The 27,937-nt window shown below is 44.2% G+C and overlaps 2 protein-coding genes across 4 annotated transcripts; one reads left to right on the top strand and one right to left on the bottom strand.

Annotated features, from left to right (window-relative positions):
- The first annotated feature begins 45 nt into the window (after window positions 1–45).
- USP18 (ubiquitin specific peptidase 18) lies at window positions 46–12,273 on the top strand. 2 transcript variants are annotated; one of them, XM_079992940.1, is made up of 11 exons: window positions 46–234; window positions 1,373–1,543; window positions 2,554–2,594; window positions 4,238–4,383; window positions 4,686–4,765; window positions 5,638–5,784; window positions 6,955–7,050; window positions 8,036–8,203; window positions 9,641–9,772; window positions 10,647–10,696; window positions 11,018–12,273. In XM_079992940.1, exons 2-11 carry the CDS (start codon window positions 1,460–1,462, stop codon window positions 11,070–11,072), a joined length of 999 nt encoding a protein of 332 aa, XP_079849066.1. In that variant the 5' UTR covers window positions 46–234; window positions 1,373–1,459; the 3' UTR covers window positions 11,073–12,273. The 2 variants fall into 2 exon arrangements, with proteins under 2 accessions (XP_079849066.1, XP_079849065.1); XM_079992939.1 differs by having other exon boundaries at window positions 48–234; window positions 2,498–2,594.
- On the bottom strand, window positions 11,769–26,096 carry LOC307225163 (aldo-keto reductase family 1 member C3-like). 2 transcript variants are annotated; one of them, XM_079992995.1, is made up of 9 exons: window positions 25,792–26,096; window positions 23,715–23,867; window positions 22,926–23,042; window positions 20,946–21,023; window positions 20,607–20,729; window positions 18,732–18,841; window positions 16,778–16,943; window positions 15,319–15,401; window positions 11,769–12,629 (listed from the first exon to the last, which is right to left on the bottom strand). In XM_079992995.1, the coding sequence occupies exons 1-9, from the start codon at window positions 25,876–25,878 to the stop codon at window positions 12,587–12,589; spliced, it is 960 nt and encodes a 319-aa protein (XP_079849121.1). In that variant the 5' UTR covers window positions 25,879–26,096; the 3' UTR covers window positions 11,769–12,586. The 2 variants fall into 2 exon arrangements, with proteins under 2 accessions (XP_079849121.1, XP_079849120.1); XM_079992994.1 differs by having other exon boundaries at window positions 23,715–23,882; window positions 25,792–26,093.
- Window positions 26,097–27,937: the final 1,841 nt, after the last annotated feature.

The following is a 27,937-nucleotide window of genomic DNA, read 5'->3' as shown; positions in this document are numbered from 1 at the left end:
GGTGGGGGCGGAGCTGCTCCGGAGCCGCGCTTAAGTTTCACTTTCCAAGCTGTTCTCTCAAAAGGGGAAATCAAAACTCATCTCGGCGGCTCCGCTCTGCCCTCTAGCCGAGGCGCGCCGCGCTCAGAAGGGAAGCTTGGCAAGCGAGGCGCGGGTGGGCTCCTTTCCACGCTCGTGGAAAGCGAAGTGAAGCGGGGCAGCGAGGAGATCCGGGCGGCTGGCGGTCGAGGCGCAGTAAGTCCCAATTCTTCTCGTGCCCGAAACGTTGCATATCCCGTTTGCTTGCTTGTTTTTGGTTTTTTTAAAAAATATTTCAGCTCTTCGGAGAGAGTCGATGCTCCGCTTGCTTTGGGAAAATAGCGCTGTTTGCACGACACTCTTAGTCTCAGGGTCGTGGGTTCGAGTTCTGCACTGCAGCGGGGTGGACTAGATGACCCAATTTTGTGATTCAGTTCTTAACTTCATTCTACCGGGATGGCTCTTTGCGATCAGGAACGCCTCCTCAGACTTAACAGCAGGTTGACAAAAACTACTTGTTCAGAAACAAAATAATAGGAAATAGAAAGGAGCCCCAGAGGGTTCATTGGGTTTACTCCAAAATTAAAGGGTGCAGGGTTAACTGAGCGACATGGATAAGGGATCATATTCTACCTCCGTTTTTAACTCAGAAACTGGCGTACTCTTATAGCGGAGAAAATTTGGTCTGTCCTATTTAAAAGTGCAGCGAGAGTCCCTTGCTGAAGTCCGGGTTCACCTAGTGTCCTCCAGGTGTCTCTGACTTCAGTTCTCTCCAGCCCCAGCCATCACCAGGCAAAATTTTTGACCCTGGTCTGAATGCTTATGTTGCCCTACAATGCCACCACTTTAGACCGCGGTGCTTATAACTTCACTTCTGAACCACACCATTAACATTTATCTTCTTCCTGATAAGTTAGATCAAAACCCCCAAATTTGCCAGCCAGCCCTGTGATGAGGGGGAAAGAGAAAGAAATACTCTAAGCATGTGCAGGTTTTCATTTTAGACACACGTACATCATAGCACCATCGTGAACTTCAGGAATAAAATGGCATTTGCTGCTGCTGCCCTGGTGCTAAACACATTTGCATGGGAGTAAACACCATTTTGTTGTAGGAAAGGGTAATATATGTTTAAAGTGAAAAAGAATAAAATATACTTGCCTGGCCAACTGCTCCAGGTATATGACATTAAAGAGAATAAAAATAAGAAATGATGATACACGGTGACCAGCAAGCCCTTCTCCCCCTCCTGGAAAAATAGCAGCAGCAGCAACAAGAGACAACATGAGATAAAACGAGGTGCTTGTTTGGGGGTTAAGTGATTTGCATCTTGTCTATTTGTGTTGCATTATAGTACGTTTGATGGGTCAGAGAGCTGGACGTCCAAAGCCAAAAAGGACATTCAAGCTGGAGGAATATCAGACGATGACGGCCGAGGCAGATGAGGAGAGCTCTACAGAGGAAGCTTTGGAGACGTGCAGCCAGAAGCTCCAAGAGATTTGTGGGATGGCAGACTCAAGAAATGGTACTTTTAATATTTTTCTTACATTTTCATTTCTCAGGGGTGGGGAACCTTAGGCCTGGGGACTGATTGTGGCCCTCTGGGACTCTCTGTCTGGCCCTTGGCACACACACCTCGGGCCCCACCCTCTCCCAAGCTACGCAGCTGTCCCCAGGCCACACCCCTCACCAACCCTGCTTCAGACCCTCCTCATATGTTTTTGCCTGGCTGAAATGTGTTCTTGAACTCTGATAAGACTTCTTGCTTGTCTGAGTGGAAGGTGAAGAGCAGGATGTGAGTGTGTGTAGAAATTACCCTAGAGCGCAACGGTACTTTTATCTTGTTTGTCTTTGGCGATCACTCGTAGCCAAGTAAGATTGTCTTCCATGAACACGGTCTCAACAGTGAGTCCATAAGTGACTGTGGAGGCCAATTCTAGATCCACACGTCCTTCCACAGTGGGGACATAGGTTTCCGGGAGGGAGTTGATCATGGTGAGGGTTTGCCAAGCATGCCTTCCTCTTAGCACCTTTCTCCCTTTCGTCCTGAGTTCAAGCGTTTTCAAAGCCCACGACGCCTTTGGTAAAGGCTCTTCTCAAACTGGAGCACTCGCAGGCCAGTGTTTCCCAGTTGTCTGTGTTTATACTACATTTTTAATGATTTCCCTTGAGTCTTTAAACCTCTTTTGTTGTCCACCAGCATTATTCTCACCTCAAATGACCAGTTTTGGCTTGTGCATTGTTTTGAAAACAGTGAACCTTTAACGGCGAACTTAATCAAATTTATCCCCCCACCCCAAGTTTCATGTAATTTAGCTTTAGATTCTATGCCTATTTACACTGAAGCAAGTCCACTCCCCCCCGCATGAAATCTAATCCAAAGAAAGTGTCCATAGGATTGCAACCATAAGTCAAAAGTGTGTCATTCTCCCTGCCCTTAACCAAAGCTGCTTGTCTGGGTGTTGTCTCTTATTTCCAGGAGCTGTTGGCCTGTACAATATTGGACTAAACTGCTGCCTCAACTCCTTGCTTCAGGTCTTCTTCATGAACAGACAGTTCACTATGATACTCCGGAGGTGAGTGAGGATTTCCCCACCATCCGGTGCAGTGCTTTGGATCAAAACCTCTTTCTCTAGAGGGCAGTGGGGTGGGGGAAATGCTTAATTCGGGTTGGCATATTTCACAGAGTAAAAATCTGGACAAAAAAAGTTGTTGAGCTTTTTTTGGCGATGACCGCAACCAGAGTGTGCACAAAACAACAACAAAAATAAATAAATTGAAGATTAAAAACCAAACCTCCCCAAACTTGGACAATTGCTATAACTTGTAAAAATGCACATAGGCCTCCCAAAAGAGGACATGTCTGGGATTTCCCGGACTTATAGCAACCCTAGCTTAATTTAAAAATGGAGCATTTGTTTCCACCCTCCAAGAGCAATGGTTTGGATTCAAATCACTGTGCTTTTTTTTTTTTTTAAGCAAGTGATTTTAAAATCAACATTTGTAGACTCCTACTTAGGATTAGCTGAACCCAGGTACAGACAACTTGTCTTCCATGAACACGGTCTCAACAGTGAGTCCATAAGTGACTGTGGAGGCCAATTCTAGGTACAGTGGTGCCCCGCAAGACGAATGCCTCGCAAGACGGAAAACCCGCTAGACGAAAGGGTTTTCCGTTTTGGAGGCGCTTTGCAAAACGAATTTCCCTATGGGCTTGCTTCGCAAGACGAAAATGTCTTGCGAGTTCCTGCGGGGTTTTTCCCCCTTTTCCCCCCTTTCCCCCCCTTTTCCTAAGCCCTAAGCCGCTTATCAGCTGATCCGCTGATAAGCCGCTTATCAGCTGATCCGCTAAAAGCCGCTAAACCGCTAATAGCGCTAATCCGCTAAACTGTCAATAGGCTTGCTTCGCAAGACGAAAAAACCGCTATACGAAGAGCCTCACGGAACGGATTAATTTCGTCTTGCGAGGCACCACTGTACTAGATAGCATTTCCGTGCACTGCTCTGGTTCACCAGAAGCAGCTTAGTCATGCTGGCCACATGACCCGGAAGCTGTATGCCTGCTCCCTCGGCCAGTAGAGCTAGATGAGCGCCGCAACCCCAGAGTCGTCCGTGACTGGACCTAATGGTTAGGGGTCCCTTTACCTTTACCTTTACTAGATAGCATGTGAAGGCCCCTTAGACCATAAGAAGAGCCCTGCGGGATAAGACCCATCTAGTCTGCTTTCCTGTTCTCACACTGAGCAGTTGAATACCTATAGGAATCCCGCAAGCAGAACCTGAGTGCAAAAGCCCTCTCTGCACTTTTGACTTGCAGTAACTGGCTTTCAGAGGCATATCGCCTGTAAAAGTTGAGGGAGAACAAGCCATCATCGGTAGTAGTTACTGACTGACACCCTTCATGAATTTTTCTTATCTGCTTTTAAATCCATGCAGGTTGCCATAGCTATATCTTGCAGATGCAAATTCCATCATTTATGGAGTGTGGAAAGCCAACCCTGGCATTTAAACCTTTGCTAGGTTCCTGCTTAAACCTCCATTTAACGAATGCATTTGCAAGTCATTATATGTGTGATTACACTTAGTTCTTAAAAAAAAAACCCTTTCCCTTGTGACTTTTCTTCAAGGAAGTGTGGTTAAGATGGCAGTCTTAAAGCACGAGGCCCCGTGCTTTCTGACTGTAAAGTGCGGTGATAGCTTTCCTTCTTTCTGTTGCCAGGATCAAAGTGCCGTTTCAAGCTGCGGAGCAGAAAGCAAACGTCCCTTATCAAATGCTCTTGCTTCTGGAGCAGATGCAACGGAGCAAGAGAAGATCTGTGCATCCCTTGGATCTTGTCCGCTGCCTCTCAATGCACAATGTGAAATGTAAGGAGCAAGTGGAGCCTTTCTGTTCCCCTAGGGAGGTGTCATTTGGAGGGTGGGGGTTGCTTATAGTTAATAACTGCCCTCCCCCTACAGAACACGTGCAGAGGTGTTTTGAGAAACGTCTTCGGAAACGGTAGTCAGGCTGTGTTTGTGGATTGATGGGGCAAGAATGGAAGGTTGGCTGCTAAAAATATAGAGAGAGCATTGAAATCTGGAGGAAAGGGGCAAAAATAGAGGAATTTGGGAAAGGCATAAACAAGCCGTTGTGCTAAATTTTGCTTGCGCCTCTTCCTTTTGTCTAGTGCTTGTTCTGTATGATGCTTCTCAACTCTTCTTGATCCTCTGGAACCTAATTAAGGACCAAATCACAAACGTGAATCTGGTAAGAGTCCGGATTTTGCAAAGGAAAATATGTTACTTCCATGTTGTATGCAGACACAATGAGTTACCTGCAGAGGCCCTTAAAGTATAGCCAAGAATACTTTTGTCCCTTGTTGAAAAATCAGAACTTATGATGCAGGCTTATGTTCGGAGCCCTGCCAGAGAGTTCTGTATAACTCTGCAAATAAATCAGTTAAGGTAGCAGAAATGGGATCTGCTCCCCTGGATCTCCCCCCACCATGGCTACTATTTAAGAAAACATGCAATTGAAATCACACTATTATTCTAACTTGCAATATGGCTCTGGGTTGTGCCCTTTTAATTTGCAGAGTTCCCATCACACATAAAATACAAAACCCAGAAGCATGTAACAAAGACTTTGATAGCATAAACTTAAAAATACTGAGAACACAACTCTCTCCAGGATCCTTTAATCTGATTCACCTTCCCCTGCCCTGCTCTCCATTTAAAGTACACTGTGATCTCCTATTCTGTTTATTAACTTTATAAACAGCTTTTTCATTCAAAAATGGTGTATTTAATTAAAAAATAAAATTAATCCAACCATTCTTTTTTTGGGGGGACACCCACAGCCTAGTAATAAAACAATAGTAAACATAGACAAGAAAGCAGGATAGCCACCATCTTGGATTGCTTTAAAAGAAGATTAGACAAATGTCTGCGTTAGATCTGCTGAATAGAGGATTCTGTAGTGGGGCAGATAATTGGGCTTGATTATGGCTTTATGTTTATTTTCACTCTAATGGGACCAGTTTGAGGCCTGTCAGTGGAATCACGCAAAGAGCAGTGCTTGTTGACAACACAGAGCACATTATTTATTCACTTCTGGTTTTCTCCTCCCCTCTCTTTAAGGTTGAAAGCCTGGCTCTCCTGCACACCATCCAGCTGCAGCAGAACCTAGTGTGTCAAAAGTGCTCAGCTGAAATGAAGAAGGATAGCAACTTGCTGATGTTCCCACTCCCAATGTTTGATTCTGATTCTCACCCAGTCAGGACATTGGTATGTGAAGAGGGTCTCCATCGCACTGTGCTTCATCCTATTTAAGCAAATGGGTCAGAACTGGGTTTCTAGTGTAGTGCTCCCTCCTGTCCTGTAGAGGGCGTGCTCATATTGAAAGCTTAATATCAACACAGTGTTTCTGCTGCGGAAGGGCCCCAGAAATGGAAAGTGGGGCAGAGGAGGCTAAACAAAGAAACAAAACTCCAGAAAGATTAGTTGGGGAGGAAGGGGAAGACTCTTGCTGTACTCAAAACCCGTTGATAAATGGTTTCAGATCATTTTCTAGGGCTCCACAACCAACTGCACCACCTTGCTTGCTGTGCCTGGGGAGCAGAGCTTTTCTGTAGAGGGATGTTCTGAATGGAGTTCTGATGTATGGAGAGAGCGAGAGGCTAAGAGTGGAGGGGCTGATCCCCAGACTTCTAGAAATGTGCTTCTTGTTCTTCTTCAACATGTCCAACCTTAGGAAAACAAAACTTCTGGGGCTGCCAGTGTCTCTCTGTTTCAGTATTTGACAGGGACTCTGCAGGAAATGGAGGCAACTGCCCATACAGTCTCTGTCAGGCATCATACTGCCATTACTGTGGTCATGGCTTCAAGGTGATGCTCACCTGTGTCAGGAGTGTGCATGTGGACAGGTGGGCCAAAGCAGTGGCCAAGAGGGCAAAGTAAGAGGCAATGATGATGATATAATATTAAATTTACATACCACTCTTCACCTGAAGATCTCAGAGCAGACAGATGTGGGATAACTTTGCAAATAAGACCTGGTATATGGGTGATGGTGGGTACTTACCTTGTCTGAAGGTAGACTCTGAGACACAATCCAGTGTAGTAGCATATCTGAAATCAGGCCAGAGCCAAAACGGAAGGATTAGCAGAAAACCCCATGGCTGCTGCTCCAGACTCCTTGGATGCAAGTGTAACAACTTTTTAAAAACCTATGGCTCCTACTGGGTTGAAGACCTGTGTATTTTCCAGAAATACACACAACGTGCAATTGGTACAGACACCTTGTTATCACATCAGGAGCAGGGGGGCTGTTAGATAAAGGCAACTTGTAGCCCTCCAGATTCTTCAGGATTCTCACTCGCATCAGTTCCATCCAGCAGGAATTCCTCTGGGCACGTGGGACTAATCTCTGCTCTTTGCCTTATTCAATCCTTCTAGGGAGATTCATTGCGTTGTTTCTTTGCGCTGGAACAGCTGGTGGGTGAAAATGCATGCCACTGCGAACAGTGTGGCTTGGAAACGCCACATCTACGGGTAATGTTGCCTTTGAACGTTAATTGGCAATTCAATCCTTGGAGCTTCATGTTGTTTCCATGTCGGATGAGGATATTTGTTCATAGAAGAATCATGGGGTCTCGCTTTTGGCCATTATTGGCAGGGCATTTTCTTTGAATTCAGAAGGTCCCAGATTCAATCTCTGGCATCTCTAGGTAGGGCTGAAATTCTGGAGAGCTGCGGCCTGTCAGGATAGATGAGAGCTAGATGGAGCTATAGCCTGGTGAGGCAGCTTCATGTGTTTCTAAGGTATTTACACCCCAATTCACAAGGCGGTTCCCACCCTGTATGAAGTGGTTGAGGTGACTGTGGCGTTCACACAGGGTCCCCGGACGTTTGATGGTCTATTGATCCCTGTGCCACCACTGCGATCACTTCCCCGCTGCCACCAACCCGTTTCTCTCGGGTACACACTGAGCCCAGACAGTTGTTAGCATTAAACCAAATAAACAAATTTATTTTATAAGCATTAACAAGTTTATGGTTTCAGATAATTTTTCTTGTCAGTTTCTTAATCTTAGTTTCTTTACTGACCTATACTTTCCTAATAACTTCTAACTGATTATCCCAACTGTTTTAACTGACTCCTCTTAACAGATTCTCTCACATCAAACTAGCCCAACCCCCAGACTTATCCTCCCTCTCCCTTCTCTAACTCCAGACTCACTTCTTAACAACTCTAACTCTAACTCCTCCCCTTGGGTTCCTATTGGTTAATCATTTTACACTTAGTGAACCTTTTCCTTATGACCCAGTATGATGTCACACACCTAGGAGGGCAAACGCCACAGTGACTAGTGGCAATTTGCTAAATGCAGCATTGGGATCTAGGTTTTCAGAAGGGTGAAAAGGGCGTGATTTCCCTGGATCAGTAGTCCCTTGCAAGAATGCTTTGCAACTATTTTATGCTGACCTCTGTATTCCAGTCTTTGTCTTTCATTGTTGGTGTGCATTGATTTTGCAGGGCATGAGAGTTATGCGTCTGCCACAGACATTGATGCTGCACCTAAAGCGTTTCTGCTGCACAGAAGGCAGCCAGACCCGGAAAATCAGCCATTCCTTAGCCTTCCCACAGAGCCTAAATTTCAGTGAGATCCTGACGCCAGAACAGTACAACCAGGATGCACAGGAGGTGGGACACTTACCTGCATCATCATTTGCTTCGGACTTAGAAGGCATAATGAAATGGCCCAGAGCGGATGTGGAGAACTTCTGGTTCTTCCAACATTGATGAACTGCAATTCCCATCAGGAAGCATGGTCAATGGCCTGGGATGAGGGGGCTTATAGTTCAGCAATGTCTGGAGGACCACAGGTTCCCAACCTATGGGCTAAGGCAAGAAGGTGCCTTGCCTGGACTGAATGTTCAGGTCCCCTGAGACTGCATCTGTTTTCACCATGGTCACCCAAGTGCTTTCATCACAGTCTGGGATAACTTATTCAAGAACTGCAGAGCAATATTAGTCCCAAGAGTGGAAGTTTGCATTTTGTCCACCCTTGTTCCTGTGGACCCTGTTCTAGATGCTCTCAATATTATGAAGCAGGAATTAACAGGTCCTAGAAAGGGATGTCATTTCAACTTCAAGGTTGCTATACTGTTTGTTCTGCCCTTCTGAGTAATACCCCTCCCCACCTTCTCACTATATAGAAGGGTCTGGTGACTTCTGTTTCAGTGTATCTGAAGAAGTGTACATGCACACGAAAGCTCATACCAAGAACTAACTTAGTTGGTCTTTAAGGTGCTACTGGAAGGAATTTTTTTATTTTGTTCTGCAACAGTATTTGAGGAAGACATTGTTGTCTCCTATCCCCACCCCACAGCAGAAATTCCTCTCCTTAAGAGGTATGTTCAAGGAAGACATAAGGATGAAGCGCTTTGGTCGGTGGGGAGTCAGAGAAGCACGATGGTCTATTCTCTAAAAAAAGTGGGGAGAATAGGTAGTGCTTTTTCTGGGGGTACTCAAGGCTCCGCAGTACTGGCACCTCCCCCCCCATGTTAAAAGTGTGGCACTTATTGTAACAACTTCATGGTGAGTACCACCACCTTTTTTCTATTAAAAAAGCACTGGGAATAGGGAATTAGAAGTGCTATGCAACTTAAACAATGGGAAATGGAAAACATTTATTTAAATTTGAAATGGAGATTAAGCCTGCCGAAAATGTTGTTTTGGGTATATTGGACCCCAAAACATGTATTTATTTGATTTACATTTCCTCCAAGGAGCTCAATGTGGCATTCATGGTTTTCCCCCTCCCCATTTTATCCTCAAAACAATCCATGAGGTAGGGTAGGCTAAGAGACAGTGACCAGTCCAAGGTCACCCAATGAGCTTCATGTCTGAGTAGGATCTTGAACCCTGGTCTCCAGGTCCTAGTCCAACACTCTAATCATGGCACTACACTGGATCTCTATCTCAGGAAGGCACTGTCTGATACAGAAAGATACTGGAGGTGTAATGCTGGAAAGGCCTTATTGAGGCATATGACGTGGTCCTGTCCAGTGATAGTAATTCCCTGTTTTGTGTGTCTCCTGTCTTCCATTGAAAATATCTCTCTATGACTCTTTCCAGGATGATGGGTTGTATGATCTGTTTGCGGTTGTTGCACACTCAGGATCAGCTAACTTTGGTCATTACTCTGCATACATTTGGAGTCTCACGGAAAGCAGGTGGTATTGCTTCAACGACTCAAGCGTCTGTCAGGTGAGGAAGGCAGCCTGTATGTGGAGTTGTGCCTGCTTCCCTTCCCTTCCACCGCTCCCGGCAAAATCAGGGTCTAAGATCCAACCACAATGTGTGTCAGCGCATTGAAAAAGGTTGCAAGCCATGCTGGACGATGGTCCAAATCCAGCCCTAATTGTGCACAAACAAGGAATGGGCATTTGAATGGATGTCAGAATGCACTTCCCATTCAAAGCCATGAAGCAGTACAGATAGACACCTCTGATTTATGCTAGTGGTTCTTGATCCAGCTAGGGCCATTTGTGAATAACGGTGCAATCCTATACATGTCTACTCAGAAGAAGGTCCCATTGAGTTATGGGACTGGAGTCTTGGGCAATTTATAGATTTTATATATAAAATCATGGGTTAATTTTGGCTTGTCTGAAGCAGCCCTAATTAAAAGATAACCAAGTCCAGTAGCAGCAAAAATTACATAGAATCATAGATTTGTGGAGTTGGAAGGGATCCCGAGGGTCATCTAGCCCAACCCCCTGCAATACAGGAATATCAGCCAAAGCATCCATGGCAGGTGGCCACCTAACATCTTTGGGTAATATTCAGAACAAGATGTGTGTAAAAGGTCTTAAACCTCTGCATAGTGGTCTGTGAAAAGATCTTTACTTTAAAAGTGAATTACACATCTGCTTAAAAAGTTAACCCAAGATTTTTTCAATTTTTTAAAAAATACACACAGAGTCATCTACCAGCTGTGTAACAACTTATAATAATTCTCTTCATCTATAAGAAAAAAAGTTTTAATATTAGGTCTACATTTTATGTGCTTTCTCAATGGATGTGACTGGGGCTTTGAATCTGTCTCATGCTCTTGCTCCTTGTACTGTGTATTCTGCAGGTATCCTGGGATGATGTCAAATGTACCTATGGAAAAGCATATCTCCGCTGGTAAGGCGGGCCGACTGTTTTTTCTCTTAATCCTACTGGAAGAACTGGAGGGGGGGGGAGGTGCTGGAGGAGGCAGTGAAATGAGTATGGCTGGCTGTTTGGAAAACAAAATAAAAAAATCATTGCATTTTGTTTTGGTTTCAAGATGAGCTTTTTCCACCCTAGGCATTTATTGTTGGGAAGAAATTGGATCAATGGTCCAAGTAGGTATAGGGCATCTTCTTAATCCTATGTACTCTGTTGGATAGAGATTTGAGGACTAACTTCAGGTTGACCACTGTGCTGTTGGGGTTTGACTTGCTTATTTTCTCCTTCCTGTAGGGGTGAAACAGCCTATCTCCTGGTTTACCTGAAAAGGAATTGTGGGAAGCTCTGATCTGATTGACTCAGGGCAACCACTGGGAGGTTGCAATTTTTGTGTCCAGATTTTCCAAATACCAGATGACTGACTGTCCATCAGATTTGTGCAGGAGAGTACAAGCGATACATGAACTCAAGACACCAGGAACAGAGACCATTTGGAAAGAAGGCTCAGAAACACACACTTTTATCTGCAATCTGTCTTTGGAAGTTACACAGTGCCTCACTTTCAGACCCTCTGCAGCCGGCTAGTACAGGAGACAGGGCCAGTGGTTTAAGTGTCTTGAGACTTGTATTTTCATGAGGATACTGAGAATTGTTCTAAGAGAGCTTATACTCCCCTGCCGCCACACAGTGGTCAACACACTTTTCATAAAACTAGTTCCCAGGATTTTCTGCACAGTTGAGCCAGCTTATATGCAGCATAGAATTACCCTTCATCTCCCCATCCCAACCTCTCTGTTCTACCTCAGCCGTGACACTTCTTAGCTGCCCCTTTATAAAGCAGAACCTGCAGGGGGGTAGAGACGATGGCAGATCCTCGCATATCACATGCAATGGGCTTCTGGACCCAAGAAGTACAGAGGTTGGGATCTGCTGGGCATATCAAAACCAGCTGCAATATTCAGTCTCCTTTGCTCACACACTAACATGGAAGCATTTACTTATAGTAGGTGGTGCAATTTTATTTCAGCCATCTGCGTGTTAGATGTTTCTGGGTATGGGTGTCACTAGTAGATGGTGCAACTCATTTAAAAAACGACTCAAACATTTGTCCTACACAGGGTTCAGGCACTCTTAAGCACATTTGATTTCAGTGACTACAAAACAGGCAATTTAGCATGAGACCACACAATGTGGTTCTGTCTAGCACAGAAACATCTGTTTGGATAATCTTGTTTTCCTAGTATAGATAGGAGTTGCATAGAATCTCTGTTAGCATCTTATGCCTTATTCTAGAAGTTCACTGACATTATTATTTAGTACATATTTTATATAAGCTGCTTGCATGAAAATAAAGCAGTTTATTGTGAAGAAGCCCTGCTGTTGGCAGATTACCTTATTTAACTTTAAATTAAATTGACAACTTGGAGAAATGTGCATTTCTTGCTATGCCACAGGAGTATTTGCTTTTATTTATTGAGTTTTTCTGTGTTTTGCCTTACCTTGTAAGGCAGCCTAAATAAAATAAAAATATCAATGGGCTGCAATAACAACTCGAGACTAAGACTAATTTTTCCAGGCTATCAGCTAAACTATTTTATATTTATGCTCCCTGTATTGTATTTATGCTCACTGGGAATACTTATTAAACCAACATGTGTGCTGTGCTAAATAGGTGCCTATGAAAACAACGTCGACGACAAAAATCCTCTTATTTCTCCTCCACTTCTGCAGATGAAATCAAAGAATCATTCACACAGCTGGGCTAGAGTAGTTTTCATTTGTGCTGAAATGTATTTTTGATACTGTGAGCGCAGTGGAACTATGGTGGCTCCTTAGAATGGGAGAGGGGTGGGGGGTGAGTTGTCATTCATCATCTGGTGGCTGATAGTTTGGGTGCTCAGCAAATCTGAAACAAAACCAAAGAGTCAACCCTCAGAGGCATTGTTATAATAATAATAATACCTTTATTGTCATTGTACATCCTGTGTACAATGAAATTAAACAAGCCTCCCCCCCAAACATTCAATCTCTTATCGAACAACGTACCACCTCACAAGTCGATTGCGCTATGTTATTTTCCGTTCAACAGGCTAACAGCCCACGGATAGAAGCTATTTTTTAGCCTGTTGGTACGGCTGATTATCCTATACAGTGGTGCCTCGCAAGACGAAAAGAATCCGTTCCGCGATTCTCTTCGTCTAGCGGTTTTTTCGTCTTGCGAAGCAAGCCCATTGACGGATTAGCGGATTAGCGCTATTAGCGGCTTTTAGCGGCTTAGCGGATCAGCTGATAAGCGGCTTAGCGGCTTAGAAAAAGGGAGGGAAAAGGAAAAAAAAAACCGCAGGAACTCGCAAGACATTTTCGTCTTGCAAAGCAAGCCCATAGGGAAATTCATTTTGCGAAGCGCCTCCAAAACGGAAAACCCTTTCGTCTAGCGGGTTTTCTGTCTTGCGAGGCGTTCGTCTTGCGGGGCACCACTGTATCTCCTGCCCGAGGGTAGAAGATTAAAGAGGTGATGGCTGGGGTGTGAGTCATCACTGAGAATTTTTCTCGCTCTCCTAAGGCAACAATCCCTTGCGATGTCATCTGGCGGACTCAAGGGACAGCCCATGATATCATGTGCTGTAGTCACCACCCTCTGTAGAGACCAGGGCAGCATACCACACTGTGATACAATATGAAAGGACACTTTCTATTGTGGACCGGTAAAAGGAGTTCATCAATTGTTGTTTAACATTATTCTTTTGCAAGACCCTGAGGAAATGGAGTCTCTGTTGGGCCTTTCTGACCACCTGAGTTATGTTGATTTTCCAGGTGAGGTCCTCACAAAGGAGCCAGTGTGGTGGTGTGGTTGAGAGCGGTAGTCTTGTAATCTGGGGAACTGGGTTCGCATCTCCACTCCTCCACATGCAGCTGCTGGGTGACCTTGGGCCAGTCACACTTCCTTGAAGTCTCTCAGCCCCACTCACCTCACAGAGTGTTTGTTGTGGGGGAGGAAGAGAAAGGAGAATGTTAGCCGCTTTGAGACTCCTTAAAGGGAGTGAAAGGCGGGATATCAAATCCAAACTCCTCTTCTTCTTCTTCTTCTTAAACTCCCAGGAATTTAAAGGAGGAGACTCTCTCCACACACACACCCCCGATATACAACGGGGCAGGTTCCCCTCTCTTTCTCCGGAAGTCAAACACCATCTCCTTTGTCTTACTAATATTTAAGTGCAAGTTATTCTCTAAGCATATTGATGAGTTGCCAGCCACAGTCTCATAAGACCATTTCACACAGTACATATGTCAGAGCTGCCTCTAGGTCCCAGCTCACAGAGGACCAACGCCAGGCTGTCGTTATGTACAAAAGTCTTTATTGAGGTTTAGTTTCCATTTCAAAGCCGCAGCGCGCAGCTCTACATCTTAAAGCCTAGACCGGCGAAGTCCCGTCTGAGTCTCCGCCCCTTCCACCCCAGTTTAAGACTCTCGCTTTGCTCCACCTCTTCCTAAGTTCCTTTCTCCTCTGGGCCCTCCTGCCCGCTAGGGTTTCATCCTTTCTGGACTCCTCTGACGCTGACCCCCCTGATTCTTCCCCCTCCTTCCGGCGGGCTTTAGGACCTGGTTCCCTATCCGGGCTACCTTCTGTGCCGCTTGCCTGTACATTTGAACTTGGCGCGCGCGCCCAGCCGGCAACTTTCCTCTTGACCGTTCCCTCACTCTCCGATGGAGGCGTGGCCAACCCTGACTCATCTTCTCTCGCTGGTGGTGAATATGTGGGCTCTGATACCTGGGACTCCTCCCCCCCACTACGCTCTGGTGGGGAAGCTGGTCCTGATTTCCAACTGCTGCTCTGGGAGTCCCCGCTGGCCCCTTGCTTCTGGGGTGTCCCCCTTGGGTCCCTCCTTGCCCTGGCCATCGGTGCCCCCTTCTGTGAATCTTCCGATTCGCTGGAGAGGCTCATGGAATCTCTCGGGCTGCTGTCATCTTCTCCTACGCTGCCCTCGGATTGCTCCCCCTCGCTCTCCATCTCCTCTCCTCCCTGCGCTCCCGCTGAGTCCCTGACAACATAGTAACCACCCCAAGTTTGCCACTGAATGCCCACTCAGCAGGGAGGCTGAAAGTTGATCCTGCATTCCCAGTTTATGCACATGCAGAGAAAATCAAATGAGATGATCTCTCTAAATATGGGTTGCTAGCCCACTACCAGTTCCACTCCTTCCTAGAGGCTTCTAAATACTGCGGGGAACATCCTGGAATTCTCTCAATGGTACTATAATTGGCTTTACTTGGGGCAGTTTCGAGGGCAGTTGTAAAACAATGCATAGGGCCAGCTAGTTTAATTTCCCACAAAAGGAAATTATGCATTGGCTGAAGGGAGCATAAGAATTTTTTATTTTTTTTTGTATGGGATCCATTGGTTGTCAGTTTGTTTCTGGGCAAAACAATGAATTCAGAGTAATGGCACATACCTTTAAATCCCTTTACAAATATACTCAGAAACAGAGTAGCAACTAAAATATGTCAGATCTTTTCTTCCTTTTGCTCTCGCAGTATGAATTCTTGCATGAACCACTTTTATGTATCCATATGCATACTATTTAAATATGACTTACATTTCCGCTTTTGAAAAGCTCATGTTTTTGTGAAGGCCATCAATGGATTTCATATCCTCCTCAGACAGCTGGAAAGTAAATGCCTGTCGGGGGAGAAAATAAAATGCTGAGGTGCTTTTTTACCTCATGTCTTCTTTTTGCACCTCAGAGCTGTGCACCTTTTCCCAGCAACAAAGATACCAAAGCAAACTTTGCTACCACTTTCCAAAGTTTATTTCCTTCATTTAACAGCTTCAGCCCAGATGTCCTCCCACTGAGGGAATTTTATATGCATAGTAATGTAGGTTTGCAATAGAACAGGAGTGGGGAAACTGTGGCCTCCCAGATGTGGATGGACTCTAACTCCCCATCAGTCTCAGCCATCATGTCCAATGGTCAGGGATGAGGGAGGTCATACTCCAGTGAATGTAGTTCAGTACTTCTTCTTGTAGTTCATAGCTAAACTACTGAACTTGCTTCCATGAGAGACAGTGACAGCCACCAACTTGGATGGCTTTAAACATTAGACAAATTCATGGTAGATAAGAATACCAATAGTAGTGTTGGGCGTCAGAGAATCCAACTCCCCATAGTAGGTTGCCAATAATGGATAAGACAAGGAAGTTCTTACCAGTGTTGTTTATTCAATAGTCATAGAGAGAGGCTTAGAAATTCAGCCTCTTGTAGTACAGTGGTACCTCAGGTTACATACGCTTCAGGTTACACACTCCACTAAGCCAGAAATAGAGCTTCAGGATAAGAACAGTAATCGTGCTCCGGCGGTGCAGCAACAGGAGGAGGCCCTGTTAGCTAAAGTAGTGCTTCAGGTTAAGAACAGTTTCAGGTTAAGTACGGACCTCTGGAACGAATTAAGTACTTAACCCGAGGTACCACTGTAATGGTTTTTTCTCTGAGTAAATCTTCACTCCCCTTCTCCCCAATCGTCAACAGCACCACCCACCATACGGTTTCCACTTAGGGCCATCTGTCTCCAAGCCTTTTGCTCTCCTACTTTTAAGACTTGCCGGGTTCTGGGAGAAGGGGTGTGTGGAATGCTTTCTAGTGATAACGTGCCAGCCAGTTGCTCTGGCTCTGCTTCCTCCTCTCCTCCTCATCCATCATTTCCCAACTTTGCCCCTCATCTGCCTCTGAGCTGTGACCTCCCGCAAACCACTGTTCTAAATCTATATTGTCATCCTCATCTCTGGAAGGGTCAGGCTGGGGAGGCGGTCTCCATCATTCCTCCTTTGTCCATTCCCTGACAGGTAGCTAGTCATTATGGTTGCAACTCTGCTTTCATGGCTAGAAGCAGTGATGCTTCTGAATACCCGCTGCTGGAAACTCCTCCAACATCCTGAGTCCCCAAATCAAGATGTGCATCTTCCCTCCCACACGAGTCATGTGACCTGTGAGATCACAGTGTCCAAACGACGTGCTTTTTCAGTATTGTTTTTAAATGGATTAATATTTACTGCTTTACCTGGGTGTTTTCCTCAATTCGCTTTCTGGTGTAGGTCTTCACCAGGACCACCAGGCCGCGCTGCAGTTGGTAGCGGATAGCCACGAGAGCTGGGCTTTTGTTGTACCTCTTGGCGATCGCAACCAACAGAGGATCTTCAAGCAGGGGAGGAGCGTCTGGATTTAACCTGTTGGAGAGCAACATGGAGAAAAGGTGTGTTTCTGGTGTCAAGATTCACAAATATACACGCACAGCTATAGGATGGGGGACACTTGGCTTGACAGCAGTATTAATTAATACAGTATTGGCCTAGTCCATGCAAAATACACTAAATATTTTGTATTTAAAGCTTGGTTAGTCAATTTGAATTAATATAAGTTTTTAATATTGTTCTCTACCCCCTCCACCAATAAATCGCAAACTCATGTGTTGCACGTGGATCATTCTGTAGCCAAAATGGTAGCATCCGTGCACAAAAGAGAGGTTTTTTCTTTGCTTAAGTACAATCAGTAGGGGGGGGGGGCTAAGGAGGGACAGAAAGGCCCAAAGAATCCTGTGTGCCTGCTGGAGAGTTGAGATGGAAAAGAGGGAGGGAGTTCAAATGAAATGGAGGATCCTGGAGGAATGCACTGCTCATTGTCTTGAAAGAAAACTCAGTATTTGTTGCTGAGTTTTATTTGTTAAAAATAAGCATTTAAGTAGTTTCCAATATAGATAAAAACAACAGAAAGCCACTTCCGCCTTCAGAGGAGGTGGGATTGCGGGCTGCACGCCCCCACCATACGCGTGGTGGCTGGCTCTCAGCCCCCATGCGATTGAGGGAATCCCCGGCCACGTCATTCCCTGGACAGCCAATCGGCTGGCTCGGGGTGTGTGGCCTGCCCAATTTAACACAGGAGCGGCCGGGGTTCTCCCTCTTTTGACGCCTCCAGTTGCTCCAGTTTCCCACCCTCCCGTCTTGGACCTTGCTATGGACCTCAGTTGGTCGCCGTTAGGGAGCCTGGTAGGAATTTTTTCCACTTGGCAAATTGGCACCAGACGCTTGGTTAGCAAATCGTCACAACTTCCTTGGTATTGGCGGTTAGGCATTGGTATTGATATTATTATGTAGATGAAGGGGGGAGGAAGCGCCATCACCTCCCCTGCATATTGAAGGGTAGTCCGATAAAGGATTCCGGGGGGCGTGGCCCTGTCCGAAGCCTATGGAGGTGAGGGCCTAAGGCACGCCCCCCGATCGGTGACCCCGGGGGAGATCCTAGTTGATGTGCATCAGCAGGACTTCCCCTACTGGTGGTTAACCCTTCCCGGACTTCAAGCAAACAGGCTGAAGCCGGATAGTCGTTTAGGACCAATGCCTAAGCCAATACCGCTCATCACCTGTAACCAAGAAAGTTGTGGCCTTATTTAGCCCATTAACCTTGATTAATTGTGTCATGTGTCTTTATTTCGACTGGCGGAGGGCGGGAACTCGCCACGCAATTCAAGATTCTGAGACACACGAAATAAGCTATGTAAAAAGAGAAATGCTATAATTATTTACAGTAAATGCAAGCCTGGATGCAGGGTCCTTTCATCTCTGCCATTCTACTGCTTAAAGCAACATTAAAGATAATGTAAATATGATTGAAAAACAGCACAAAATTTCAGAAGCAGAAATTATTAAATAGCCCCCTGCCTGCAACATTTAAAAATATATGTTTGGGAGAAGTCAAGCAGTTATTTTAAAACAACAACAACACTTCAGCAATGGGAAGGTTTCTGAGAATGTCTAAAATGGAAGGGGAAGACTTTCTAAATCTCTCTCTCGAATGAATTCCTCAATTGTGGGGCCACTACAGAAAAGGCCCTGGTGCTGGTATCCACCATGAGGATCTTTATTAATTGTGGGACCAAGATTACAATCTTTTGAGCTGATCTGGATGCTGGGGAATAGTGGGCCGAGATGGTCCCCAAACATTTTGGCTTCATCTCTTACCAGCTAGGGTCTCTTTGGGATCCCAGGACACAATATCCTTCCATGATGATATTGTTTGACTTGCAGAAGGCCAGCATCTTGCTTTGGTTCCGATAAGGATGGCATTCAACCTGCAGATTCAAAATCCCACAACACAACCCAAAAGTGAGAATTCAGATGAAACAAAGAATACATTGAAATAAAGGAAAGACAGAAAAGCAGAACTATGCTATTATTTCTTGAAAAATCTGGCTGTTACCTTTCTTAAAGTGTACTGTGTTTTCTGATGTATCAGAATCTTTAGATTACCATTCTTGCATTCGTGGTTTCCATTGCCACGCTCCTCATCCGTGAAATATGTGTTAGCTGGAGATGGGGGACAAGGCTTATTCCCCCTCAATCTCCTGTCACTCCAGCCCTGTTGAACCATTATACCCAAAGAAGAAATATTCTGGGCACACTGTCCTGCCTGCAGTGTCTCTATTTCTGCCCACTCATTCTCTGAATTTTCTATTTTGAGCAGAAAGGTCAGATGGGGGATTTACCTGGCTTTCCATCAACTTGAGCAGATGATCTGGGATTTTGTTTTATCAGGGTCTCAAAAAACTGAAATTTCGAATCAGATTGGGAGAGGAGACACCAGAAAATAAAATGTGTGCTGAGGGGGGCACAAGACTTTTCAAAGGGGGCAGTTTTATCTTCACATGTAAGGAAGTAATTATATAGTTTTAAATACTCCTTCCTGTGTAAATGCATTTTGTATGTGAAAAGCGTCTTTTATTGAAGTCACCACTGTGGCTCAGCAATGGCGGAAAGTACGGGGGGAGGACATGAGAACTAATTGTCTGGGGGAACTGTATCCCCCCCCCCCCCTTATCCTCTCTACTGCCTTCTATGAATTGGATAGTGCATCAAGGCTGGGCAGACAGTACAAAGAAGCCCCGATTTAAGTGGAACTATTTGTACCACTAGGGATGCGGGTGGCGCTGTGGGTTAAACCACAGAGCCTAGGGTTTGCTGATCAGAAGGTCGGCGGTTTGAATCCCCGCGACAGGGTGAGATACTGTTGCTCGGTCCCTGCTCCTGCCAACCTAGCAGTTCAAAAACACGTCAAAGTGCAAGTAGATAAATAGGTACCACTCCGGCGGGAAGGTAAACGGCATTTCCGTGCGCTGCTCTGGTTTGCCAGAAGTGGCTTAGTCATGCTGGCCACATGACCCGGAAGCTGTACGCCGGCTCCCTTGGCCAGTAAAGCGAGATGAACGCCGCAACACCAGAGTCGTCCACGACTGGACCTAACGGTCAGGGGTCCCTTTACCTTTTTATCTGTACCACTGTCTCTGTGGTACTGGGAGATCATGGCTGCACACATCTCATTGTCAGTCCATTACTCCTGATTAGCTACCAGATTCCATGCCTTGGACTAGTGTGCTCTGGTCTCATTTGGTTACATGATATACACCAGTGCCCAAGTGAATCAGGGTTGTTTGTGTGCAACAGCTTTGCCCAGATGCCTAACTCAAAAGCCTTTTGCTCCCCAATTGAGAACTTCCAGAGTCCCTACAAGAGGCTGTGTGGGCCCTGACTGCTTGAAGGCCTCCTTCTACCTGAGATGCCTGTTTCAAACATTATGGACTTCTCCAAACTTTCTTTTTTCTGAGGATTCAGAGGTTTTGATTAAATGAGAACCCATTACTGGTTTCAGGAATTTAGGGGAGTCCACCCCACAACTCATAACCATATCTTCTTGTGACTGGATTGGCAACCTTATAGCCTTAAGCAAGTTTTTAAAGGGAATGGTTGTGTTCATCCAAAGGTCCTCTCACAAAAGAACTTAAATAAAGGAGCTTTCAACAGCGTTTGGAACAAACCCTACGAAAGGCGAATACACTTGACCTGGTTTATCACTGGCTTGTATTTCAATCCTTGCTTGTTCAGGATCATTTCCAGCTGCTTACGGGTGAAGTTGGACACTCCGATGGACCTCACCAAGCCGGCATCTTTGCACGCCTCCATTGCCTGGCAAAGAAAGCACAACATGTTTGTTGAGTGATGTTTGTTGAATAGCTGAGGCCACACATTTTTCCAGATTAAGATTGGAGTCTTATAGTTCACCAGCTCTCATAGGAGCCATTGTGTGAGTCATTGTTCTGGACATGCCTCCTCTGGTGTAAGGCTACTGTGCTCTGTATCTGAATGACTCAAGGGCTGGATTTCCTAATCCCAGGCACCTACCTCCCATGTCTGACGAAGATCTACATTGTCAAAAATTGGTTTTTTGTCTTCTCCCACAGGAAAGAAATCTGGTCCAGGCTGGAAAAGAAGGAGGCGGAGGGAATAAGTGCAGGTCGGGCCTAGAAGGTCTCTTATCTCTGTAATACTATCTAATACTAATGGACAGTGATAAAAAAGGGAGTTCACCCTGCAGGGGTCGATATCACAGTGCAGGGATCTGTGGGAAACTCAAATCACAAGCACCACATTTCACATTCTTGTTTATTCAAGAGGGATAAAGCGTTTCTTTGGCCAGGAAAAAATATTTACATTGCAATATTAAATCCGTATTGTCTCTTTTAATCTGGAGGTTGGGAATCAGTGGATCTCCAGGCTTTGCTGGCCTCCAAGTCCCATCAGCTGCAGCCAGCAAGGACAATGATCAGGGATGATTGGAGTTGCAATTGAGGAACATCTGGAAGGCCACAGGTTCCCCAAACATGCTTTAATTCTTTCTGTGCCCCACAGAACAAACTGTCTTCTCTCTCTGCACAGGTCCTCATCTCTCCATCCCCTTTTTTCCTTCCCTTACTCCCTTGTTGTTAGACAAATTTGCCCCAGGGATCCTCACCAGAGGGAGTCAATCTTAATATTTTAGCTTTTGTATGTTTTAAAATAGGATTGTTTGCAGGTTTTTTAAAATAAATTTTATTAAATAAATAAACAATTTTATTAAATAAATAAACAATAAACATAAATAAAATAACACAAGCCAAAACACAATTCATCCTTTAGATTTAAGTATCTGTCCACGGTCGCCTACTTGTTATCAGAGGCCCAGAATCCACATTCCTTTGTAAGAAAATATGAAATAAAGTCAAACCATTTTTGCAGGCAAAATAAATAAATAAATATTAATGTGTGTGTGTGTGTGGGGGGGGGGGGGTGACAAGAAATTTTCCGTACTGGGTACCACCTGACCTTCCTACGCCTGTGCTCCTACATTCTCCTATTGGTTAGGAGATTGCAGTTTACAGACTTCCTGATCTGCCTATTTCATATTTTCCCCTTGATATACAGTGGTACCTCGGGTTACAGACGCTTCAGGTTACAGCACCACAAACCCAGAAATAGTACCTTGGGTTAAGAATCAGTTACAGATAGGTAGCCGTGTTGGTCTGCCATAGTCAAAACAAAATAAAAAAATTCTTTCCAGTAGCACCTTAAAGACCAACTAAGTTAGTTCTTGGTATCTGAAGAAGTGTGCATGCACACGAAAGCTCGTACCAAGAACTAACTTAGTTGGTCTTTAAGGTGCTACTGGAAAGAATTTATTTATTTTGTTTTGGGTTAAGAACTTGGCTTCAGGATGAGAACAGAAATCGTGCGGCGGCAGTGTGGCGGCAGCAGGAGGCCCCATTAGTTAAAGTGGTACCTCAGGTTAAGAACAGTTTCAGGTTAAGAATGGACCTCCGGAACGAATTAAGTTCTTAACCCGAGGTACCACTGTATAGCCCTTTTAAGCATACAGAACAGCTTTCTAACTGTTCTCCATTTTCCTTCATGGTCCCGAGTCACCCACAAACCGTCCTAATACTTTATAAGGCATTATGTTTTGGCTATTACAATGAGTTTTCTCTTTCTTTGCAATGCAAGTAGTTACAACAGCAAGGCATTTCTGCTAAGCTTTCCTTACCCGTTTATCCCACACTTGCCAAGTCCTGCTCTGCACATGATTTCTTTCTTATGATGCCCACGTGGTTAATGTAATCACTATATGCCGATGTTTTCTTTAACTGGCATGGTTTCTCCTCCAAAATCTAGGACTGATCATTCTTTGATTGAGATATGGTCTAGCAGAGAATTGTCAGCATCTCTAGGAAATGACAATTCCCAATGCTCCTTCAGGGAATAAAATATTTTTAGTAGGCTCTCCCCCGCCCTCCCCCCAATTCAAATATTGTACTCAATACTTGTATTATGACATCAATAATTATTTACCTTCATAGAAAATGGATTGTGAATTATGAACAGATCCATGTAGTCAAACTGGAGTTTCTTCAGGGATTCTTCTAAGCATTTCCGAACCAGCTCAGGGCGGTGGAAGGTACTCCAAAGCTGTCAAAAATATAAAGATATTTATATTTTCACACAGCCATAGAGTTTTTGGGTCTCAGACAATTTAGCTGCGGCTGATGACTATTCTGGTGTGAACAGTGTTAAGGGCAAACTCAAATATTATTCTGAAGAGTATGTTGAATTGCTGTGGTGAGGTAAAGTAATTTAAAAAATCATTATTGCTAATAAACAATATTTTTACCATTTATTTATTAAATTTCTATATTGCCCTTCATCAAAAGTTCTCAGGGTGGTTCACAAGATAAAAGCAGAAGATAAAAGCACAAATAAATAGTCAAATCAGAATCCATCCTCCCACAAACAGGTTTAAAAAGGGTGTAGAATATGAATCAGCCCAAGGCCTGGTTGAAGAGGAACATATTCGCCTGGCGCCTAGAGGTGTATAATGAACCTCCCTGCTGAGAGCATTCCCCCAACAGGGAGCCATGCAGAAAAGGCCCCGTTCTCGTTTTGCCACCCTCCGAGCCTCACATGGAGGAGGCGCATGAAGAAGAGCCTCAGAGGATAAACACAGAATCTGGGTAAATTTATATAGGGAGGGGCATTGTTCTCCAATTTTGTTAAATAATGTCTGTGAAATATGCAATTGCATCATGATGCAGGCACTATATTTTACCCATTTTTTGTAAAAAAAATGCCAAACTCACTCACTTTTCCAGTGTAGAAAATGTCTTCCCTTTTTATTGTTTCATCTGAAATCTTTGCACGAACGGCCCGCCCAACTTGCTCCTCTGTTTGGTATACATATGCGCCATCAATATGACGGAAGCCGAATTCTATTGCTATCTTTGTAGCCTCCTCACACTTGCTTTTTTGAACCTGCCAGTTGAAAAGGTGAAAAAGTTAGTCAAGGTCTTTGCTTCAGTGGGGAAATTTACCGGTATATCTAAGGGTCCTTGTAAGTAACATTTATATACACGTGTTGTATGTGCAATGTAATATTTTGCCACCAGATGGCGATGTGGAGTCCTGTTTTTAACTACCTGTTTTCCCTGTTTAAATTTACAACGCTTTAAACTGAAACGCTTATTTGATGCGTGGAGATCCAGCCCTGATGGTGCCGAGGTCCTCTCCAGGGTGGAGGACCTAAGATAGTTGGGTGGTGCCTTGCAAGCCTCGTTGTGGCAACTCCTGCAGCCAAGGTGGCGCCAAATGTCTTGCTCTGCTTCCCACTGGATCACATCAGCGAGGATGAGAGGGGAGCCTTTTCATCTGGACAGCCCAGGACCTCCATACTGACTACACAGGCTACACCCCAGAGAGGTCACTTTGGTGCTGCTAACACAGCATCTTGACTTTCCCCCGGAGGCACACTCCATTGTGTCTTGAGACACACAGATGCCAACAAGGAGGATGGAGGGGTTCACATCATTAACTTGCTTCTCCCACAGCCATAGCCTTGGATTCCAGCAGAAATCAGGCTTGGCTCCATCTCTCAGCTGCCCAGCCTGCTTTCTGTTTCCAACTCCTGGATCTCTCTCTCACACACACCCTAGTCTTTGTCTTTCTAACTACCCACCCATTTGCCCTCTGGCACAGAGCTGCTTCATTCATTACCATAACTACTCATATTTAAGGGGCCATTTCCAAGAGATTTGCATACCTGTCTCTTCATCAGCATGTATCTCTTTGTATAAAATAGATTCTACCCCTCACTTTATATGTAAATGGAGCAGACATATGAATTGGAAAAAAGGAAAAAGGAAAATTCCTTTGAAAAACTGAGCGAATGTTCCTAGAAATTAATTTGATTACAAAACAAGAATCGACACTGATCTTTTCATTTGCATTACTGGTGATATGGAATGGACCAAATGAAGACGGTTTGGATAAAGAATTGATTCTATATTTATTGTTAGTGTCCAGAATAGTTAGCTAATGCCTGGTAATTTTGGATAATATTGTTACTCCCAACAAAACTAATAGTGGGCACTTATGATTCTATAGATAGATTTTTAAAAAATATTGTGACGTTACCATATATGAGAGAGTGCTGGAGGGGAAATAGTTAAATAGATTACACCGACAGGACCCAGGGGGTGGAGTCAGTGGGTCTATAAAGGAGTTCTGGGAGGAGTTCTGGGAGTTAGTTCGTTGGGAGTTGTGGGTGGGTAGTTGGTTGGTTTTTGAGTGGGTTGGCTGGTTGGGAAAGGCAGTTGGTAATAGAGAGACAGTTAGGGCAGTTGGTCCTTGAGTGTGGGAAGATAGCAGAGATAGAGAGAGGAACATAAGATTAAGAAAGTAAAGAGGAACACCCTTTGGAATGCTGTAAAAGTTTTGTTTTATGTCTGAAATAAAACACACTCTTCTTTATTAATTGAAAAGCTGACTGAGACTGAAGTGATTTTACCAGGGAGGACCTGTTTGGTGGCAGCGGATTAGTGGTGTACGGGTCAATAGTCTGTGAGACGACCGGGGGCTCTGTATGAACGCCACAAATATCACTAGAAATTTTGCATTGGGGACTTTGAACCCTGCAGCAATTCACACTGAAACTGTTTCTCAGCTACAAACCATCCAAGTCTTGCACAAAACATTATTTGCTCCTGAATTTGCTGGCTGAGTGCCCTTGTTGAATGAGAAGCAGCGCTTTATGTGCTGCAAGGCATCTGTTGCATTCTTGGCTGCTGTGACCCAAGAAGTTCTCATGCACAATTGGCTTCTCAGATCAGGGTTTTGCTCTTCAAAAACAAGTTACAACAATCTGAGAGTTAAATGTGTTACTTACAGCATCCGGGGAATAGGTTCCAAACCCCAATACGGGGATTTTGTTCCCATCATTCATTGTAATGCCACAGTCTTTGCTAAGTGCCATTTTCTGCTTCTGTGCTTGTTCAGTTCTTGGCTGCAGGCTGAAACTGATCAACACTCTTGTGGCGAAAGGAAAAACTCGAGTGAGAAAAATGAAGTTCCTGTTTCCAATGAAATGTCTTCTCTTGGCACGATAGGAGGGGAATGTCTATGCAAATGCCCTGAAAAAATGAGAGACAAGGGCGGGGAAACTTCCTAACCTATGCCCAAATTTTTATGAGTAATTTTGGTACACCAGCAGCTTTCATTGTTGACTTCTCAGCATTGCTTTCACAGGATAGATAATAGCTATCTTCTTCCTGTTCTTCTTGTTCTTTGCCTTCCAATAAAGGAAAGCAGATGGGTGAGCGGACTTAAGCATTTGTCCCACGCAGCGTTCAGGCACCCTTAAAAACTATTATATTTTGATAGCCAAAAACAAAACAAAAAAACAAAAAAGGAATAAAAATATTATGTTTAAAACAAAATTCACATATATTATTCCTAATGATTTATATTTTAATTTATTATAATCTTTTAGCTAGCATATTGCCCTTTGTGTGTTACGTAATGCCTGTGAAATATGCATTTTAAGGAAGCAACTTCCTTGGATATGATGAAAGGGAAGTGACTAAGCCAGGTTTCTGTTGAAGCTAGAAAGAAGGGCAGGGACACTCTCTATCTTGCTACAGACTTTGGATTAATTTGATTCCAACAAAGAGTTGCAGTGCTTACAAACGGCACATGTTAACTATATCAAAGTTTCTTAATTTTCACCACAGTGCCCTCCGAAACACCAAAAGATTTGAATGGTGATTTCCCTTTTGTTTGTGATACAATAGAGTAGCATAGAAGAAATTAAGGAATGAGGAAAATAATGCAGCAGAGGCTGTATACTTTCTTTTCTTTAATGAGGTTACGACTTCATGCTAGAGGTTTAAATGGTAATGCTTTTTTGCAAAATTGTATGCATTTCTACATGAAATCTATGGGTTGCCTGTCAGTTGTCTGAAGATGATTAAAGCTCAATCTGTTTAAAATTCAATAGAAAACTCGAGTCAGAAAAATGAAGTTCCTGTTTCCAATGAAATGTCTTCTGTTCGCACAATAGGAGGGGAATGTCTAAGCAAATGCCCGGAAGAAATGAGAGAGAAGGGCAGGGAAACTTATGGTCAAATTTTTACCAGTAATTTTCAGCAGAATGTCCTTTGATGCCCCACAGTTTACATTGTTGACTTAGTAGTATCGCTTTCACAGGATAAATAATAGCTGTCTGATGATGATGATGATGATGATGATGATAATAATAATAATAATAATAATAATAATAGCATTCCAATAAAGGAATGCAGAGGCCTATTGCAATCTTTGATCAAGAAACATCACCTCTTTGTTAGATTAGTAAATGTTAAACATAGGAAAAGCAAGCCTAAAAGCTATGCAGACCTTTTCTTCAGGCTGTAGCATTGAAATGAAAACACGTATGCTCAGAAACAAAATAATAAATGAAATATGTGGACGCATCTGTTAACCCAATGAAGCTGGGTGTTCTGAGTGGAACGTGGCGCCGTGTGCACAACGCTCAGCCTGAATTCAGATTAAAAGGAAGAGTGTCCACAGCCTCAGCCTTTACTGGAGGGTTCAGGTTACACAAAGCAGGGGCTGAGTGGGAGACAGCAAATAGCAACTAATGATTTCAGCAAGGACATTTTGAATATTGTTACAGATTCCAGAGGATAGAAAGCATGCGTATAACATGGCCAGAAGTCATTTCAGGTCGAGCTGGCAGACAATTGAAACCCAGTTCTCTTTACTCCTCACAGCCAGCAGAGGACCTCAGAGCCAGCAATGGTCATTCCTGCCCACCCCTTCCTCAGAAGTGGAAGCAGCGACTTTGTAATTTAGAAGTTTCCCCTCGTGTCCTGCTTCCCACAGGCATCTGGTTGGCCACTGGGAGAACAGGTTGCTGGACTAGATGGGCCACTGGCCTGATTCAGCAGGCCCTTCTTATTTTCTGAAGGTATTTCAAATCATCTTGGCAATAAATCTCAGGCTATGCAGCTGCTTCTTTTTATGAATGTTAA

Source organism: Podarcis cretensis (assembly GCF_951804945.1).
Source record: "Podarcis cretensis genome assembly, chromosome: 10".
NCBI classification, from domain to species: Eukaryota; Metazoa; Chordata; class Lepidosauria; order Squamata; family Lacertidae; genus Podarcis; species Podarcis cretensis.
The sequence above is the reverse complement of the archived record's forward strand: the minus strand, read 5'-3'. Positions and strand labels throughout refer to the sequence as shown.

Coding starts and splice junctions, on each gene's coding strand:
- LOC307225163 (XM_079992994.1), bottom strand. CDS start 25,878: ATGGCACTTAGCAAAGACTGTGGCATTACAATGAATGATGGGAACAAA. Junction 21,024..22,925: donor ACAATCCATTTTCTATGAAG/GTAAATAATTAT, acceptor CTTCTTTTCCAG/CCTGGACCAGATTTCTTTCC. Junction 16,944..18,731: donor TCCCAAAGAGACCCTAGCTG/GTAAGAGATGAA, acceptor GCTCTCCAACAG/GTTAAATCCAGACGCTCCTC.
- USP18 (XM_079992939.1), top strand. CDS start 1,381: ATGGGTCAGAGAGCTGGACGTCCAAAGCCAAAAAGGACATTCAAGCTG. Junction 4,384..4,685: donor CTCAATGCACAATGTGAAAT/GTAAGGAGCAAG, acceptor CCTTTTGTCTAG/TGCTTGTTCTGTATGATGCT. Junction 10,697..11,017: donor GGAAAAGCATATCTCCGCTG/GTAAGGCGGGCC, acceptor TCCTTCCTGTAG/GGGTGAAACAGCCTATCTCC.